The sequence below is a fragment of the Poecile atricapillus genome, chromosome Z (genome assembly GCF_030490865.1).
Source record: "Poecile atricapillus isolate bPoeAtr1 chromosome Z, bPoeAtr1.hap1, whole genome shotgun sequence".
Taxonomy (NCBI): Eukaryota; Metazoa; Chordata; class Aves; order Passeriformes; family Paridae; genus Poecile; species Poecile atricapillus.
In genome coordinates this window covers 60,344,518-60,362,526 of record NC_081289.1, presented here as the reverse complement: position 1 = coordinate 60,362,526, position 18,009 = coordinate 60,344,518, and the positions used below count along the sequence as shown (strand labels likewise).

Sequence of the window (18,009 nt, the reverse complement as noted above, 5' to 3'; positions counted from 1 at the left end):
GGAAGAATGTATGATTGTATTTGTATCTCTTTATTATTCTTAACAGAAAACTCATTTATTTTTCCAATCCATCCAGACAGTCTCATTTTCTTGATTCTAGAATTGTCAAAGGTGTTATTAAGACATATTGCATTTCTTGCTTGAGTTTTACCACACAGAGTATCTATTATTTCTTCACTCCTCACTCATCTTCCCTCCCCCCCTTATGTATCTAATGTGATTGTGTATTTTTAATACAAGAATGCATCTTTGAACCACGGAGACCTGTGCAGTAATGAACAGGAGCTGGCATTGGGCAGCAGGATAGTCACTTCCTGACATGCATACAGTTCTCAGCTGAGAGAAGAAATAAAAACATGTTCAAATCATTTGTCTCTTAGCAGATTGCTCTGGGCTTTTTTTTTGTCATCTGTAGGTTCCTGTGCAAGTATGTTTTTGGCTCCAGCTAGAAAGTTTGCAGAACTTTTCCAGTTTGAATGTTTGATCTTGCATGATAATTGAATCTATTTTTTGTTCTTAGATTACTTTGCATCTTCTTTCTCTGTTGGTTGTATCTAAGTTTAGGCTTCAAAGTGACTGCACATATGTTGCATCACAGTTTGATTAAAGTTTTCAAAATTGATCTAACAAATACTAGGACTTTTTGAATATAAATTTATCCCTCTAAAATATCATTTAATATTGAAATCTGTAGCTGTCTTATAGCAGTCAATTTTGGATGATGATGATGTATGTAATGGTTTTCCTTTTCAGTGCTTCATGAGTCTGTGCTCTAAATTTTTTTTTCAATTTTTTGTCCCAGAAAGACTATGCCTCATTGCAATTGCTTCTTATTTATCTCAGGAGAACAAACGACAGCTTCTGAAATCATAAGAACATAGGCTAATTCTGCTCGATGTATGGCCAGCTCTGAGATCAGACTGAGTTTCTGAAGGCTTTGTCCCGTTGTGTCTTGAACCCTCCAAAGACAGAGACTTCACAACCTCTAGGGGTTAACTTATTCTAGTGCTTCCTGGCCCTTAGGTTGAAGTTTTTCCCCAGTAGGTAGATGGAACATTTTTTGTTTATCCTGCTTGTCTCTTATATTCCCACTGTGCAGCACTATTAAAAAGGGAGGTTTGTCATCTTGGTAACATGGGTTTTATCAGGCTGTGATTAGGTGTTCCTGGAGCTTTATCTTCTTCAGGCTGAACAAGCCCAGTTTCCTCTCTAAGAGCACATGCTCCATATCTCTGAGCATCTTGGTGACCTTTTACGCTTGCTTCAGTTTATTCTGAAGTTTATTACCTTTTTCTTGTATTAGAGTCCCCAAATCTGGATGTGGTATTTTAGATGTGATCTTGAAATACAAGAAATTCTTTTTAAACATTTCAAGGAAAATCTGCACAGTAAATATTGGACTCTGGAAGTGTTTGGTCAGAGAGGTTGTAGAATCCTCATCCTGGAAGTTCAAAACCAGACTCCACATGGCCTTGAGCATCTTGCTCCAGGTGACTTGGCTTTGGGCAGTGCTTCGATGGCCTCCAGAGGTCCCTGCCAGCCTCTGTGATTCTGCAATGATCAAGATGTGATTCTGAGTGGGGATAATCACTTCATCTATTGGGCCAGGAGTCTGCTGGCTGGCTTTGCTGCCAGAGCTTACCAGTGACTCAATCTGAGCTTTCTGTCTACTGAGATTTCAGGTTCTTTTCCACAGAACTTGTCTGCAGCCTGTATTCTTGCAAGATGTGCTGATTTATGCTGATTTATAAAAACCTGGTTCTGAGGCTGTGTGTGGCCGTATGCAAAATACATCTTCCATGTGTGTGATAAAGCTGGTTGTCTTTACAACACTTCTAAATTGTAGATGATGCATGAGCATTTTTGTAATTTCATCTGTGGCTGTTCATATGGGAAAACTAGAATTATCCCATGAGTATTTTTGCCATGTAATTAAGTAGACATTCCCATATATCCAGATTATTAACTTTTTTTTTATTACTAAATTATCCTTTATAACTCTTTCCTCCACACTGTCTCATTAACATTCAAGTAAAAGTTCACATTGATCTGTGCCACCTGAAAATGTAATGTTCATGTATAAAATAGAATATAACTTTTCATTTTAAGCTAGAGTATACTGGTAATAAAATAACCAAAAGGGAAATACATGCATTGCATAATGATCTAAGCAGATGTATTAAAAATAGCACTAAAATATTAATATAATTATTTATAGGGCCTGGTAATTTTTAGAATAAAAGTGAGATAAATCATATCCAGAGACTGGAGTGTGCTGAGGTACATATTAACTATTTCTGTGGCTGATAAAACAGCATGATTTATGACCTTCAGAGGGAATCCTGTAGAGTTCTTTCTCACTCCTGAGTTATGGAAAGTTTTTGCTAGCATGTGCCTTGTCTGGATGATGGATGGATGGATGGACGGAAGGAAGGAATGGTGCTTGGAAAGCCTTTCAGAGGTCTGCCACATCCAATAAATAACATGAATGTGCATTTCAAATGTTGAGAAGTATGTGCAGAAATAACTCATCTGAAAATTCTTCACAGAACCTTTCTGAGGTTTATTTTAAGGGAAAAAATAGGTCAGTTATGGCTTTCTTTGTACCTTTTTTTTGAACTCCTGCAAGGCAAGTTTCTTGGTCGTGTCTGCAGTTCACCTGGGTGGTTAGTTTAGGATTATGCTGAATTGCAGATCTGTTCTCTGTGTGTATGAGTTTGTTAGCCTCCCTTTAGAGGCTAATAATGCAGTTTTCCATCTGTCACTGAGAGTAAAATTTTCAGGAAGACACCAAATCTATTTGTAATCAGTAGATGAAATACTGTGCCATCAGTATATTTCAGCATAAAAATATTTTATCCTCTACCTAAGATTTGCAGCATCAGCTTTTGGGATTCTACATGTATTTATGATTTCTAGCTCTAATCCAGATTTGAACTGTTATTGGGCCTATGCTATAATCCAAAAAATATACTTTTGTCATTGCTACTTTAACAGTTTCTGTAATTTACAACACATCCACTTGTGTAAAACTGATTACACAGACCAGTAGAAGGTTTGATCTCTGGTTTTCACTCTACAGATGCTACTCTAACATGAGACTCAGTACCTACATTTTAATAAATTGTTGTTTTTGTTGTCCTGTTGTATAGGAATAAGTAAGATACTGTTTTGCATGTAAAAATTTTGGGCTGCAATGCTTTGCAAATGTTTTTCCTACTTAGGTTATTTTACATTTTAAAAAGTCAGGATGGTTGACAGACCTTTTCTTCTAAAGGAAGTGTTTATGCACTGTGCTAACAGCATAGTCCAGCACACTTGTGTGTTTGTTCTTGTGCATGCACACTCTATCCTGAACTGTTTTCAGGAGTGAATTTACATTATAATCTCTATCTTCAAGACACATTTTGGGTAAACTCTGTTCCCATTGATAGTGTTAATACACGTGGTGGCTATCATTATCTAGTGTCATGCTTCCCTCCCTCCTGCCCCTACCTTTTTGCATAACTTCCTGAGCAAGGTGAACCAAGATTTTTTTAATAGGAGTTTGCTTAGAGAATTCAGAAATATGTGAATGAAGCACTTAAATGAGTGAAAAAGAAGAATTCAGGAAATCTCTTTGTGACATAATGAGGATAAGAAAACCTTGTTTTTTCAGTTGTAATTTGTTCATGTGATAATATACTTGAACATACTAAATTAATGCATAGAAATTCTTAAATATGCATTGGTAGAGAAAATAGAAATCCAAGTCTGTATGTCGGTATGATTTATACAGATTGCTTAGTGTATCCTCTATATTTAAAAGCTCTGATCTCATTGATAAAACCTTGTTAAAAAGAGCAAACAACACATGAACACTTTGTGTCAAAACTTTCCATTTCCTTCCATAAATGTTTCAGACATTTTCTTCAGTGCATTGTTGGTGAAGAGTGTGTATGACCTGAAAAGATTTCTCATCTCAGAGGCATTGTGCCTACACCTCTGCTTGGCTGCAGTCATTATGTCAAATTACTGACAGTATTTTTTCTTTTAATTTGTTTACCTCTGTTTCCTCCTTCATGATGACATGAAAGACTGTTCTCCATTCCTCTTCAGCTTGCTGTCTTTTCTTTTAAAATTATCCCATCATCACCTATTGAGAGAAAAAGATGGGGGATTTTCTTCAGCTAGTGCCTATGAAGTCTCTTTCCTTCCCTCTCCCTCTCTCTTCCCCCTGCTCTCCCCTGGAGGACAGTCCCAGGCAAATTTGTTATGATCATTTTTCCTAGTTTCTTCCATTTTGAATTTCTCTACTCTTAAAAAAAAAAAAAGTAAGGAATTACTTAATTAAATATATTTCAAATGTTTAGTGAAGTCTATAATGTTAGTATTTTATTTTAAATTACAACAACTAGATTTTGAGAAATCCTGCCAAACCTGGTTGTAGTTGTAGGGAAGTAGGGTGGTTATACTAGCTTCTACAGAATGAGTACAGACTACTAACACAAAGGTTTGAAGCTGAAGCAAGTTTTGATCTCTTGTGACATTATAAAGCCCTAACCTTCTTTATTGTGAGGTGAAACTAATTATGTGTTGCTCTGAACTAGATATTATAACCATTCAGCTGTGAAGTAGGTTAGCATAGTTCACTGAAAGTGTGTTGGAAGCTGTGTGAGCAGAACCTCAAGGAATTTAGATATTCATTGCACATCAGTGCATGAATTTTTATGTTTATCATGAATTCTGGTGTGTACCCATACATACTTTGTCATATGTTATTAATTGTCATTTTGCTTTGTCATAAATGCTTACTAGAAAGTGTCAAGAACAGTGTTTAGAAATAAGAGATATTTTATGTGAACTCCTTGTTTTCATCCTGAAATTTATTTCCTCATTTGAAATAAACTTTGAAACTTTGACCATCAATAATGAGCAAAAGAGAAACTCTGAAACAGTCATAAGTAATTGAGAAAAGAATTGTCTTGGCTGAAAAGCCCTGAGCAATAGTTCATTAATTCTGTGAGTTTGGCATGTTTTTTTCTTTTCTGTTGTACTACTTTTCTTTCATCTGTAAGTACAAAAGGAGGAAGAATAGTGGGTAACAGAATACCTTTCACATTTACAAAGTGTTTCTCACAGTTTCACAAACTCCAGGAAGTCAACTACAAGTGTCATAGGAGGGGATATGTACAACACAGTTTAATTAGAAGAGAGTACTGGGAAATCCAAGGAAGATATTTCCAGTGTAGGTGAGTCAGCACAAGTAGAAGTGTGACCCCCCCCAGCTGTGTTCATTTGCAGCTGAAATAATGAACAGAAAAATAAATAGACAAAAGATCAAATACAGTGGAAAGTAAATTTACCTGTTTAAAAATCAAAATGGCAGTTTTGGGTTGCATTTCCAGGTGTGTATGGAGTAAATTAGGCTTTGAGAAAGAAAGTAGTTTCAGGTTCATAGATCACAGTCAAGAGTTACACTACCTGGGGAGAGACTAATGATCGAAGCACTATTGTTTTAACGGTGTGCTGACTTGCGGTATTAAATACAGGAATGTTCTTTTACAGAGGATAGGTTAGGAAATAATTAAATGCTATGTTGCTGTACTTTGAGTGCAGTACTATTTCTTGAAGCACCAGTTAACTTGGTTTAAATAAATAGAACAGTATATAAACATTTTGAGATGAAAAAAAGTGAATTTTTGTTGTTAGAGTACATTCTATAAAGAAAGTTATTTTGATTTCCTAAAGATGCTGTACCCTGGATATTATCCATGACTAATACAGGTGTGTCAGAATTGTATAAAAGGCAGTGTTCCAGTGCATGGGATAGTTTCTTTCTCCCTGAAATGAGATTATAATAGATCTCAGTTCCATGTGAATATTTCCATTGTTTCTGTTTTGGTGCTTTATTTCATTAAAAAGGATGCTTATTGCTTATGTTCTTTTGGTGAAATAATGTCAACAAGCTGAAATTGTTGCCTATTTTGCTTGTTGATTCCTGTGAAAAATTAAAAAAAATTTAGGAATTATTCTTGCTTCCTCATCCATACTCTTTTGGCTTATACATTACTTTCTAATATTAATTACTGTGAAAGGGCTACCAGTAGAAATTTTAGCTATAATTTTTAAAATGCTACTGCTGTAGTCAGTTACAAGTTGTAGTGGTTTAGGTGATCAGAGTACAGTAGACTTTTTGGTACTGTAAATTACATGTTGGCTGAAGTACTTTAATTTACAGAATTATTAGTGTATCATTTTGCCTTGTGAACTTTTAGGCCCCACACTTTATAGCAGTTTTACAGAATTTGAAGATTAAATTGCAGTTCAGTTTCATAAGTCAAATAAAACCTAAAACCCCATGTAAGAGAGTCAATAAGACTTTTTTTGGTTTTAAATAGAAAAAAACATATCAGGATAAATAAAAATGAACTGACAATCATGTCTTTTACTCTAAGAACAAGTTAAAATTTAAAATAAAGTCAAGAAAAATTAATATTTCAATGTAGATGAAAAAAATTTTAGAGTAATTTTGGGATTAATTAGCTCAAATTGATAAAGGAATTACTCAAAAAATAGCAGCTGGGGCAAAACATCCTTTACCCTGATTTTCTATGTATGTGGTGGTTGCATAAAAAAAAATTCTGCATAGCAACTTTCCTTTAAAATATGTATGCATAATTTTCTTTTCTTGAATCTCTTGAGAACCACAGGAAGACAACTGTAAAAAAATGAGCTAAATGGAGGGATTGTCAATTAAATATTCAGAAACATTTCTGTATATTTAAATAATATAATTTAAAAAGATGGATCACTGGGTTTCAAGTGAAGGTATCTTTCTTGCTGTCATTATTTCAAACTCAAGTCTATATTATAGAGCAGCAATCCACAAATTAAAAATCCATTTAGACTTAATTAATTCAAAGAAATATATGCAAATATAATGCCCTTTTAGCTACATAGCTTGTGTGTTAGATTTTGATTCATGGTATTAACTGTAATTTTGGGTTCAGAACAGTTATGGGTGCCTTAAAACAGACTTTTGATTTTTTATGCTGCTTGAAGTTATTACTCTGTACTTCAGAAGATCAAATTCTTTCTCTCTGATTATAGGCTATTTTTTCATATTTCCTACATTATTTGTAGAATTGTAAATTTTGAGAAGAAAAATCACCTTAAAAATTTCTAGCATGGCACATTTCGTCATGTAAGATGAGGGCCTTATAAAGCTACTTGCATTTCTGCAATAAAGTAACTTCACTAGATTAGCAAGTAGAAAGCAGTTGATGCAGGAATAGCCATACAGAATATATTGTTAGAGGTGGGGACTCAGGACTATACAGTGTGATGATTTACTATTTTACTGTAGAAGCAGACCTAGGAAATGTAGTCACAAAATAGAAACACCATAAGAAAACAGAGAAAAATACATGGATTTAGAAAAGAAATTTAAAGAAAAGAAACCTTTTTTGCTTTTCTGTAACTAATACTTACATGTGGTCTCCTCTTTAGGATAACTACACATTTGCACAGCCAGGAATCCAGAAGAAAGTGAAGATGTTGGAAGAACTTGTTAGTCGGATTGATGGTAAGCCTCAAAGGCAAACTAATTTCTAACTGATGTTACATTGAAAGTGTTTAGTTAAAATGTTTGTAAGGAAAGCCAAGACCACTGCAGTCACCTGCAATGGTGCAGTAACATTGCCTTCCTCAGGTGAGGTGTCATCATTAGTTTGTGGCACACTGGCCTTTGCGGATCACTGTCGTGTATCATTTAAAAGAAAGCCACTAGAGCATGAGCCTCTTTCATTACTTTTTATTAAGGCAATATAATCAAAATTCAATGGCAATTTCTTTGCAGGAGAGTAATGACCACATACAAAAGGCAGCCAGTATTCATTTCACATTAAGCCTCAATGGTTGTTGTAATGCAGGCAAGTCACGGTGGTTGTTTATGGTTGTCCTTCGGCACTATGTTTTGTGCCTTTGTGCATCATTTTGCTGTCTGGAATGCCTGCATAATTTCTCTGTGGAATCCAATTAATTATGAACTCTGGAAATAACATCTTTAATTTTATAGATAAATTACAGTATGTGCAGGGGTAATTTTAGATTGTGCTTTCATGTTTTAGCAGTGCACTTTGAAATATTTTACCTTCATCCTTTAAAGAATCCCTTTCATGAAATGCTGACTGTCATATAGCTAGAACAGAGTTTAATTAAATGAAATGCAAGAGATAATGCTTGCCCATTCTAAACATACTCTCTTGATAGTTTGTTAAATTAATGAACAGAGTATTAACAAAATGTTGCCAAGCAGAACCAGGCATATATTTGCAACAGTAGCCTGTCAGTGATGACTTAGAAAAAATAGTTCTTGTGTAGCTTTATATTTGATAATCCTCTTGGAAACATTAATTCCCTCTTTTTGTTATATATACTGTGAAGTATTTTTGTGCCTGTGTTTGTCATAGGAGATTTTGCCTGCTTGTATGTACATCCTTAATATTTGATAATGGTCCTAGTGCTTTTCTAGGATATTAGGGTATTTGTAATGATGAAAAACCAAGGGCAGGTGAAAAATATTTGTGTAAAATTATACTATAAACTTAAATATATGTAAAAATTATTGTTGTAGATGTATTTTTTTTTAAATGCCAGTGAATATGAGAAGTATGAGGACATATTTCTGTATAATGGGTAGCTAAATATTTATATTAAAATACAGTTTAATCAGTGTATTTTGTTACTTAAAAAATAATCTAACTTCTCATAATGTGACTTTTTATATGTAATTTTAGTCTTGCATCAGTATTGATGTTTGCATTTCAGAAGCAAATAATCATATATTAAATGAAGTGTACAATTAAAATTCCTATAAATAGACTTCTTTAACCTGGTCAATGAACATTTATATAAACAAATTGTTTAACCGAGTTTTTAAAATTAGAAATAGCATTCTGATAGTCAACTTGTTTGTTCAATTGAATAAAAATATTAAGTAGAATACAATATATTATTGTTTAGTTTAAGGAAAAAAAGAAATGCTGAAGTCTAATTTGTACCTTCAGTGCTTTAGGGATATAGCTGAATAATTTCTCTCAGTTATTAGGTTTAGGAAGCATTATTTTTGATGCTTCACAGTTAAAAAAAAAATAAGTCAGTTGTAGCAAATAGTTGTGTCATCTTATATGGTCCTTTGATCACCCTCTGTAACTGAAAGTGAACTGTGGGTTCCTGTTTTTTATCTAATTTAAAAGAAAGTTGTGAGGTCTTTATAATTTTTTTTTTTGTAGTTTTCACTAGGCATCATGAGTGTTTACTACTAAATATTGATGGAAATTTAGAACTGCTTAGGTTACATGGGGCCTCTGGAAGTCAGTGTTCCAAGCCTTTGCCCTTGCCTCGACTGCTCTTTATCTAATTGGATAGGGCCAATTTAGAGCAGGCTGTGTGGAGTCTTGCCCTGTTGAGTTTTGAATGATTCTGAGGATGGAGATTCTGCAGCTTCTTTGGGTAAGACTATAGGAAGTTTGATTACTTTTACTGTCATTTTATTTTTATATAAATAATTATTTATTTGTTTTTAAATAGAGCTTATATCCACCACCTTTTATTTTATCTCTGAGAAGAATTTGGTTCCATGTTCTCTGCATGCTCCCAATAGGTAGTTGCAGCTATTCATAGACTTCTATTTAAAGCTGAGCAAACCCAGTTCTATCAGCCTCCTTTCATGTGTGAAGTGCTCCAGCTTCCACTGCCCCCCGCCGGGCTTGCTCATGTGTGTCAGTGTCACAGAGCTGGATGTAATGCTGCAGACGTGGCTTCCCAAGTGGCAAATACAGAGGAAGAATCACTTCCCCTCACCTGTTGGCTTCTTTTGTCCTTAGAAGGCCTAACATATGTTTGGCCTTTCTTACTTCAAGGACATTCTTGACTTGGGTACAGCCTGTTGTCCACCAGGATCCTCAAATTCTTCTTGTCAGAGCAGCTTTCCATCAAGCTGTGCCCAGTCAGTGCTTGTTCAAGGAGACTGTTCCATCCCAAAGTGATGACCCTTGCCTCTCTTGAACCTCAGGAGGTTTCTCTTAGCCATTCGTTCAGCCTGCAAAGGTTCCTTAAGTAGTAGCCCCCACTTTCAGTGTGTCAAGCACTACCTGGTCGGGTATCATTGGCAAACACAGTGTCTCTTCTTTGCTATCATTAATTTTTAACAAAGATATTGGCCCCAGTGTTGACTATAATGGAATACCATTAGTATTTAGTTGTCAATTGGACTTTGTATTGCTGATCACAACCTTTATAATACAGGGGTACAGTTAAACATTTTGTAAAGATACACATTTTTAATTTTTCTTTGGGCTGTTTCTTTTTGTCTAGAAGATTGTCCATTCAGTTACTTTCTTTTGCAAGAAAAGCACACCAGAGTATGTGTAAGGTTAAATTAAAGTTTTTGTTGTTAATTGGACAATGGTAGTTATGTACTGCAGTCATAACCTTTTAGGTGCCTCACCTAAAGGAAACCAAACTTGTTGGCTTTTTGGTGGAATCATGACAATTTGATTGAATATTGTGGTTTACTCTTCATTTCCTTTTTGCTTTTGTCTTTTTATTCTATACTGCAGTTGAAGGGAAATGTATGGCTGATACAAATTCAGTGGCTTTGCTTTTTAGAAAAGCCTCGCATGATCTGTATTTGCTGTACTCATCCTAAGTGCTCATTAAGGTTACTGTGCAAGAAAATAATATTCCTGCTGGTACCGTGTCACATTATTTTCTTGGTGCTGGGTAACTGCACGGTGAAGCAAATCTTGATGTAGTAAGTAGCTGTGTGAGTAGATGAAGCCTGTACTGCTTATTTGCTAATAATAATGGATTACCTGTGTATGAAAGGTGATGCTTGTGCTTTGGAGAGTGCTAATGCATTATGTCAGTGATTCAAGCAACCTTCATTAACCCAGCCTTATGGATCACAGCTCCCCTCAAAGTAACTGTCCTTGTGTGTACACTCCAGAATATTGCAGAAGACTTCAAACAGCCAAATACTCTTAATTTAATCATAATCTCATTCTGCTTAAACTCCGGAAAATTATTTTGATGAATTATGTTTAATGGAATTTTTTTTAGTTTGTTAATGGAATGTTGTTACAGATGAGATGGAGTTTGAAGATAAAACACTATTCAATCTCATTAGTCTACTTGTCGTCATCATTCAGATTTTTCTCGGAATTATACAAAAAAATTGAGAGGGAAGATCAATAGATAGCTCAGTAATATAAGGAATCTCTTGTAACTAAGTATCTTTTCTGTTTCCTGTAATGCCAGTAGATCTTCTCTGCTCTAAATCGTGAACCATTTCCCATGGTTTGTAAAAGGTCATACTCACGTGGCACACTATCTTTTACTTCATTTAGGCTTGAAATCAAAGAGATATGGTATTGTTGTAAGGCATTTAGAAAAATGGTATAATCCTGGAATGCACCCCTGAACTACAGAATGTTAGTTCCTTCTCCTTAGCTCCTCCTTAACTCCTCCTCCCCAGTGTTTTCTTATTGGCTGTAAAACTGTAACCCTTCCCCGTTTTCCTAACTTCAAAAAGCAGTGCGTTACCAGTTTCTTCCTCTTTTCTCTACCCGATCCCTGGAATAAAGCTGGAATGCCATCCCAGGAAGAAGAGAGCCTCGTTTTCTTTCGTCTAGTACTTGCTGTTAGTATCTTCCCCCTGTCTCTGGGCTGCAGCAGGGTGGACTGTGGTCACAGAGAGGTTGGGGGACATATAAAAAATAGCATGGTATAGAAACGCCCAAATTAATTCAGGATTTGTGTTTCCAGAATTTACAAGTGCTTAGCACTTGACTGGTGTCATGCTTGGAAGAGTCTCAACTTCTTCAGTTTAGTGGAAGACAACTGGTAATTACATGAGAGTTTGAGGTAGCCATTTAGAGAAGGCTGAGCATTTGTAGATAAAAGTAGTCTGGGGAATCCATAAACATTGATAAAAGACGTTAAAATCATGTAGCATTCTATCCAACTTAGCAGTAAGGCAGTTCTAGGGAAAAAAGCTTAGCCTGTTATAATGTTAAATGTATTTTTATATTTGTTGGCTTCTTCTTAATATTTCAGAAAATTATAGAGCCAGTATTGACAACTCAGTATAAATACTCTGCATCTTGTATGGGGATAAGTTTGAAAAGATTTTTTCTGCATCTTTTCTGCAACAGCTCAATGCAGGTTTTGCATTTGTGTTCTGCACAGTCTGAGCCTTTTTTCTTGTAGATAAAGAAATTCTCTGTTATTACTGTTTCACATTCTTTCACCAAAAATCACTAATCATTTTGTAGAATTCTCCCATGAATTTTAGAAGCAAGAGATGGAAAAATGCAGAAAATTATTAAAAATAGTAAAAACACTCGTACTGTTGCTGTATATACTTTCCCCCTTTTCTTGCAAATGGAAGTGATGGAAGAATATCTAAGAACATGAAAAGAGTGCTGCATTTTAACTTTCTCATAAGGAAGTTTATTAGGAATTCAGCTACTATTTTCAAAGGTTCAGTAAAATTTCAGAATTTCTGCTGTTTCCACTGTGAATGCATCTTCTGATTGTCTGTTTTGGAGAGTTAGCACAGCTATTCCTACATATGATATTTTCATTGGGACAATTTCTAGTTTATTTCCATTTTATTGTTGTAAAAAAAAAAAAGTTAAAAAAAAATTAAAAGGAAGATATTTTCAGTGCAAAATTTAAGTTGTTATATTTGGATTGCTTAAAAGCAATTAAAAGAGTTTTAATAAATACTGAATAGTGTTGTTTGAGGAAATACTGTTAGTTATTCCTAAGTGCAGTTAAATTGCTATTTCACCTTTTTTAAAACCATGTTCTATTAATAATTTTATGAGTTCTATTTTTCTTATTGCTGCCACGTTTTCTGTGTGTTTTCATTCAAGCCTAATGACAGACAAATTAGATAATGTCTCTTGTCTTAATGTTCTGGCTTCACTAATCATACTTTCTATACTTGTTTCACTCCTGGGTTTTATTCTTCTCTCTTGGATTACAAATGTCTTGGTTGGCCTGTTATCTGAAGCCAGAACTAAGGAATTGTAATAAGGCACTTGCATGTTGTGGCCTTAAATTCATATTTTGCACAGATTTGCTATTCACATAAAATTTTTAAGTATAACTCTCTTGCAAATAATTATGTGTTGTGTGTAAATATGTACAGATCAAGTTCTTAATGAAATGTAGTCAGTTAAAACTTTTATTTTTATATGTGTTTTTTTTTAACCACAGTGGAAAGGCTTATTTAATTGTACTACTATTTAATTCTGTCTACTTCTCATGCTTTGAAATATTTGCTGTATATATGTCTAAAAGGTTGATAAAGCTCTTAATATTTATGTATAATAAATTTTCTTATTTAATTGGAGAAGTTTATAAAACATTCCTCATTAGAATAGGATTAGTACTGGTAGGATTATCCTTTCTAAGGTCTGAGTTAATATTTAAGAGCTGTGTGTTTTTAATGGCCTGCTAAAGTTTTAAATGTCCAGACTTCACTTGGGATTCTTACAGCTTCTTCTCTGAATATTTTGCATTCAGCAGGTTCTTGTCCCAGGAGATAAAGGTGCCTATTCCCATAGAACTGTCCAACGCTCCAAACACAAACATTTCACAGTTCTACTCAAAACTTAATTTCATGTGATGAGTTAAGCCAAAAAGTACTGAGAGATACCTGATGAGTAGTTTTAGTGCTTTCATAGTTTCTGAAGGACATTCAGTTTCTCTGCTGATTGAACTTTTTAAACTGCAGAGAAAATTGTTTTGCTTTTTTCTTTAAGAAAATCTGACTCCCAAAAAGGAAAAACATCAACCAATACTAATACTTTTTCTTACTAATCCATTTACTGTTGTTTAATCAGAACTCACAGAATAAGTTATCTGTGCAATATACATAATAGATACAGATTAATTAATTTGGTTTTTAATTTGCATCTTGGATGTTCATACAATGAATTGATAATAAAACTGTAGTAATAGATGACATTTGATCTATCTTTGTTACATATTCAATCATACTAATGATTTTTTGGCTGATGGTTAAAGAATGCATAATTGCATGTGCAAAATTATGTTCATGTTTAATTATATTGTAAAACATTTTACAGACACCAGTAACTTTGAATTAAGATTATGTTGAAGTATCAACTTAAGGAAAAAAGAGCTCTAATTGCAAGAGTTGCAAAATTAGTATTCTCAGCCACGTGAAAGCATTTTGAATTGGAAATGGACATAGAATTTATTTAGACCTTACTGCTGCTACTGATTAATAAAGACCTTGTTTCTTGGTCCATCTTTCTATGTCAGCTTGGTGCTGAAGTGATGGAAAATCTTGTAAGCATTTCATAATTGTTTTAATTAATTTACACTTCAAAGCTCTTTCTTATTTTAATAAAGCTATTTTATTTAGTTCACTAGTAGTTATTTTATATCTGATTTTATGGTTGTAATTACTGTATTATACTTTAATCCACTTGTAAGTGCTTTTCACTGGGCATTATAATTAATTAATATATCTTTTAAATAATAATTTTATGTTTTACTGTGGAGATTATATTTATATGCTATTGCAGAGCTCAGAGACCTTAGGAAGAGTTGAGACTGACTGTAAAATAATTAGTAAGTTCCTGACTGCTTGTAAGCACTTTAACTTTTACACAGCCAAACCTTACTATTTTCATGGCAAGTTAAAAAAATGAAAAAAGGGAAGAAAAAAGATGTTACATGTGGGGAATCTAAAAAGTGTCAGGCATAAGCCCTTTTATGAATGCACACAGTTATGATTTAAGAACAGGCTAGAGAAGTCCAGTGATGGTACCTAGAAGTGTCTCACCAAACATATGTTTTCCCTGTTGTTTGTTGTACTTGGAATATAAAGTTTGAGGTCCACCTGGAAACGTGGTGTTTTTCTTAACTTTTAGCTGGAAGGGTAGATCTTTCTTGATTACTACTAAATGTTTTTCTTAATATTTTTCTCCATTTGGTGTTACATACCACAGAATTGTTACTTTCATTTGATTCCATGAGGCAACCAGGCCTTCTCTTCTCTCCTTCCCTCCTCTACTATTTTCTTCTTTTGCTTGGGTGTCTTGGGCTTTTCAGTATTAGCATATGGACCATATCTTTTGTTAAGACAAAGATACTTCTCAGTCCTAGCTACAAGCTATATATTTAGTGAGCTAAATTTAAATAGACCATTATCTTTAAACTGTAGATCATGAGGAGAATGTAATTGGTAATACTTCAGTGTTTCTGCAAGTCATATTTTCATTTTTAGGACTTTTCAGTGTATTTTTTTAATGCTTGTGTTGTAATTTTTTATAGTCGACAATTTTAACCAGTTATAAAATTAAACTAAGTCTGAAACAAGATATAATCACCATGTACATATTTGACTTTTGATCTCTACTATTACTTGAAGTAGAGCTATGAATCATGATGAGATCTTGTCTTGAGGTGCACATTTATGATCTTTAGAATGTCTTCTTCAGTCATCAGGAACTTCTTCTGTAATTAATGTATATTAATAAAAGTTAATATACATAACTACAAATAACTCATTGCTAAGCTATAGTCTTGACAGAATTACTTCTGTTCAGAATTTTACATAAGCCCTTTTCTGCATCTGGCAACATCTGGTATTGAGATTTTACTCCAAACTCTTACCTTTTTTATCCCATAAACATCCTGGTTTTGAACAGTGTAGAAATTATTCAGGAGTGAAAATTAGATTAAAAATTAGCTTTCAACAAATAGAGTACTAAAAATGGAAGCACTCATTGACTGGTGACGAGGTCCTTTCTTTTGGACAGCAAGGTTCCATATGTGGGAACTGTAACATTTCGGGATGGAATGCACCCTCAGTCAGTTTGCACCAAGTCAGGTGGTAGTGTTGGTTTGCTGGAGAGTAGGAAGACTCTGGAGGGGGATCTGGGCAGGCTGGATCAATGGGTCAAGGCCAGTTGTGTGAGGCTCAACAAGGCCAAATGCCAGGTCCTGCTCTTCAGTCACAGCAGCCCCCTGCAGCACTACAGGCTGGAGCAGATTGGCTGGAAAGCTGCCTTGCAGGAAAGGGCCTGGGTCAACAGCTGGATGAACATCAGTCAGCATGTGCCCAGGTGGCAAAGAAGGCCAGTGTAATCCTGGCTCATACCAGAAACAGCATGGCCAACAGGACCAGGGCAGTGATAGTTCCTGTTCTCAACACTGGTGAGGCCACACCTGAAATCCCGTGTTCAGTTTTGGGCCCCTCATAACAAGACACTGAGGTGCTGAAACGTGTCCAGAGAAGGGCAGCAGAGCTGGGGAAGGCTCTGGAGCACAAGTCTGATGAGGAGTGGCTGAGGGAGCTGGGAGTGTTTAGCCTGGAAAAGGGGGACAGGGGACAGGGGAGACCTTATTGTTATCTACAACTGCCTGAAAGGAGGCCAGGTAGGGGTTGGTCAGTTCTCTTAAATAACAAGTGACAAGACAGGAGAAAATGACAAGAGGAAGCTGTGGCAGGAGAGGTTTAGATTGGATATCAGGAAACATTTCTTCACCAGAAGGATTATCAAGGACTGGAACAGGTTTCCCATGGATGTGGTGGAGTCACCATGCCTGGAGGTATTTAAAAGATGTGTAGGTGTGGCCCTTAGGAACATGGTTTATTGGCAAGCTTTGCAGTGCTAGGTTAATGGTTCAGTATCAAGATCTTACAGGTCTTTTCTAGCCTAAATGATTATATGATTCCATGGAAAACAGGAGTGCTAACATGTTTCTATAGCATGTTTTTGTACGTTAAGTATCAATACAGAAAAAATCATTGTGCATGCAAAGGGCAATATCAATAAGCTCCTGTGGCAAAGATTGGCTCATTATTCTACTTTCCTTTTGCTTTGCTATCAGAGCAGTTACTCTTGCAGTTTTTAAGAAAAATGGTGCGGCTTTTCATGAGAAATACTAACTTTTCTTTTGTTGAACTAAAAAGCCTCTATAGGAGTTTGTTGCTTTTCAGATACTTTTTAACACTTAGTGCTTTTTATATTTACAATGAAATATGTATAAAATATTGATAAAATAGAGTTAAAAACAAAGTGTTCAGGGTATGAAATATGACTGAAAAATAAACTTTAAGTAATATTCCAAATTTCACAGCTAGGTCAAACATCAGAAGCTATTGCTAGGATTGATTGATAGGAATCTTTTAGTAAAGGTGAGCACCTAAGGGCTAATGTTCTGAAATGTTGAACTGTACAAATGGCTGTGGTGACACCATGCTGTGCTACAGTAGTTTGGCAGTTCAGGCATAATCTTACATTATTTTGCGTGTTTTCTTTGCTTATGTGTAAGCTTGCCTAGAAACTCATTCTAACACCATCCTTAAGTTGTTTCTGTCCTTCTGTTTGGTTCATGATTCTGTAATCATGCAGATTTTAATTTTGAATTCAGTGAAATAGCATGAGATGCTGACATTGAACATGAAGAATAAATATTTTATGTGTATAGGCCCATCTGGTGTGAGAAGAATCTGTTAAAGGTAGCTAAATATGATCATTCAAAGTAACATACCAATAAGTGTATTTAGTAAAAATATGAATAGTTATAAATGTTTTTTGTCTACAGGTTACCTGTTTTTGACAGTATGCTACTTTGGAATGTATCTCTGTAATGTATTTTATTCTTTAATCAGAAGACTTCCTACATGCAAACTTTATGTGTAGATTTATTGAAAGTGTTGGGAAACTTACTAAATGTAATTTCTATTTGTTTTGAATTTTGATTAAAGAATTATTTTTTTAAATGATAAAATAATTTTGCTTTCAGAAACTGCAGTAGAAGTAGTTTTTATAAAATACTTGAAGTTTTAAAGCTGACAGTAATTATATATCTTCTTGTTCATTGCACATACATACTTATTTTCATTGAAATGGAAAATTTAGATTTAGATTATGCCAGTCCAAATTACCTTTATCAGCAAATTAACTTCTG

General features: G+C 34.7%; 1 protein-coding gene across 1 annotated transcript in view; it reads left to right on the top strand.

The window, feature by feature from the left end:
- The window catches only part of LOC131573045 (TBC1 domain family member 22A-like), a 141,757-nt gene that overhangs the window by 53,838 nt on the left and 69,910 nt on the right, over positions 1–18,009 (top strand). Inside the window, exon 10 of the mRNA XM_058826621.1 lies at positions 7,492–7,567. Coding sequence (XP_058682604.1) covers positions 7,492–7,567 — 76 coding nt within the window. The remainder of the gene's footprint in view (positions 1–7,491; positions 7,568–18,009) is intronic.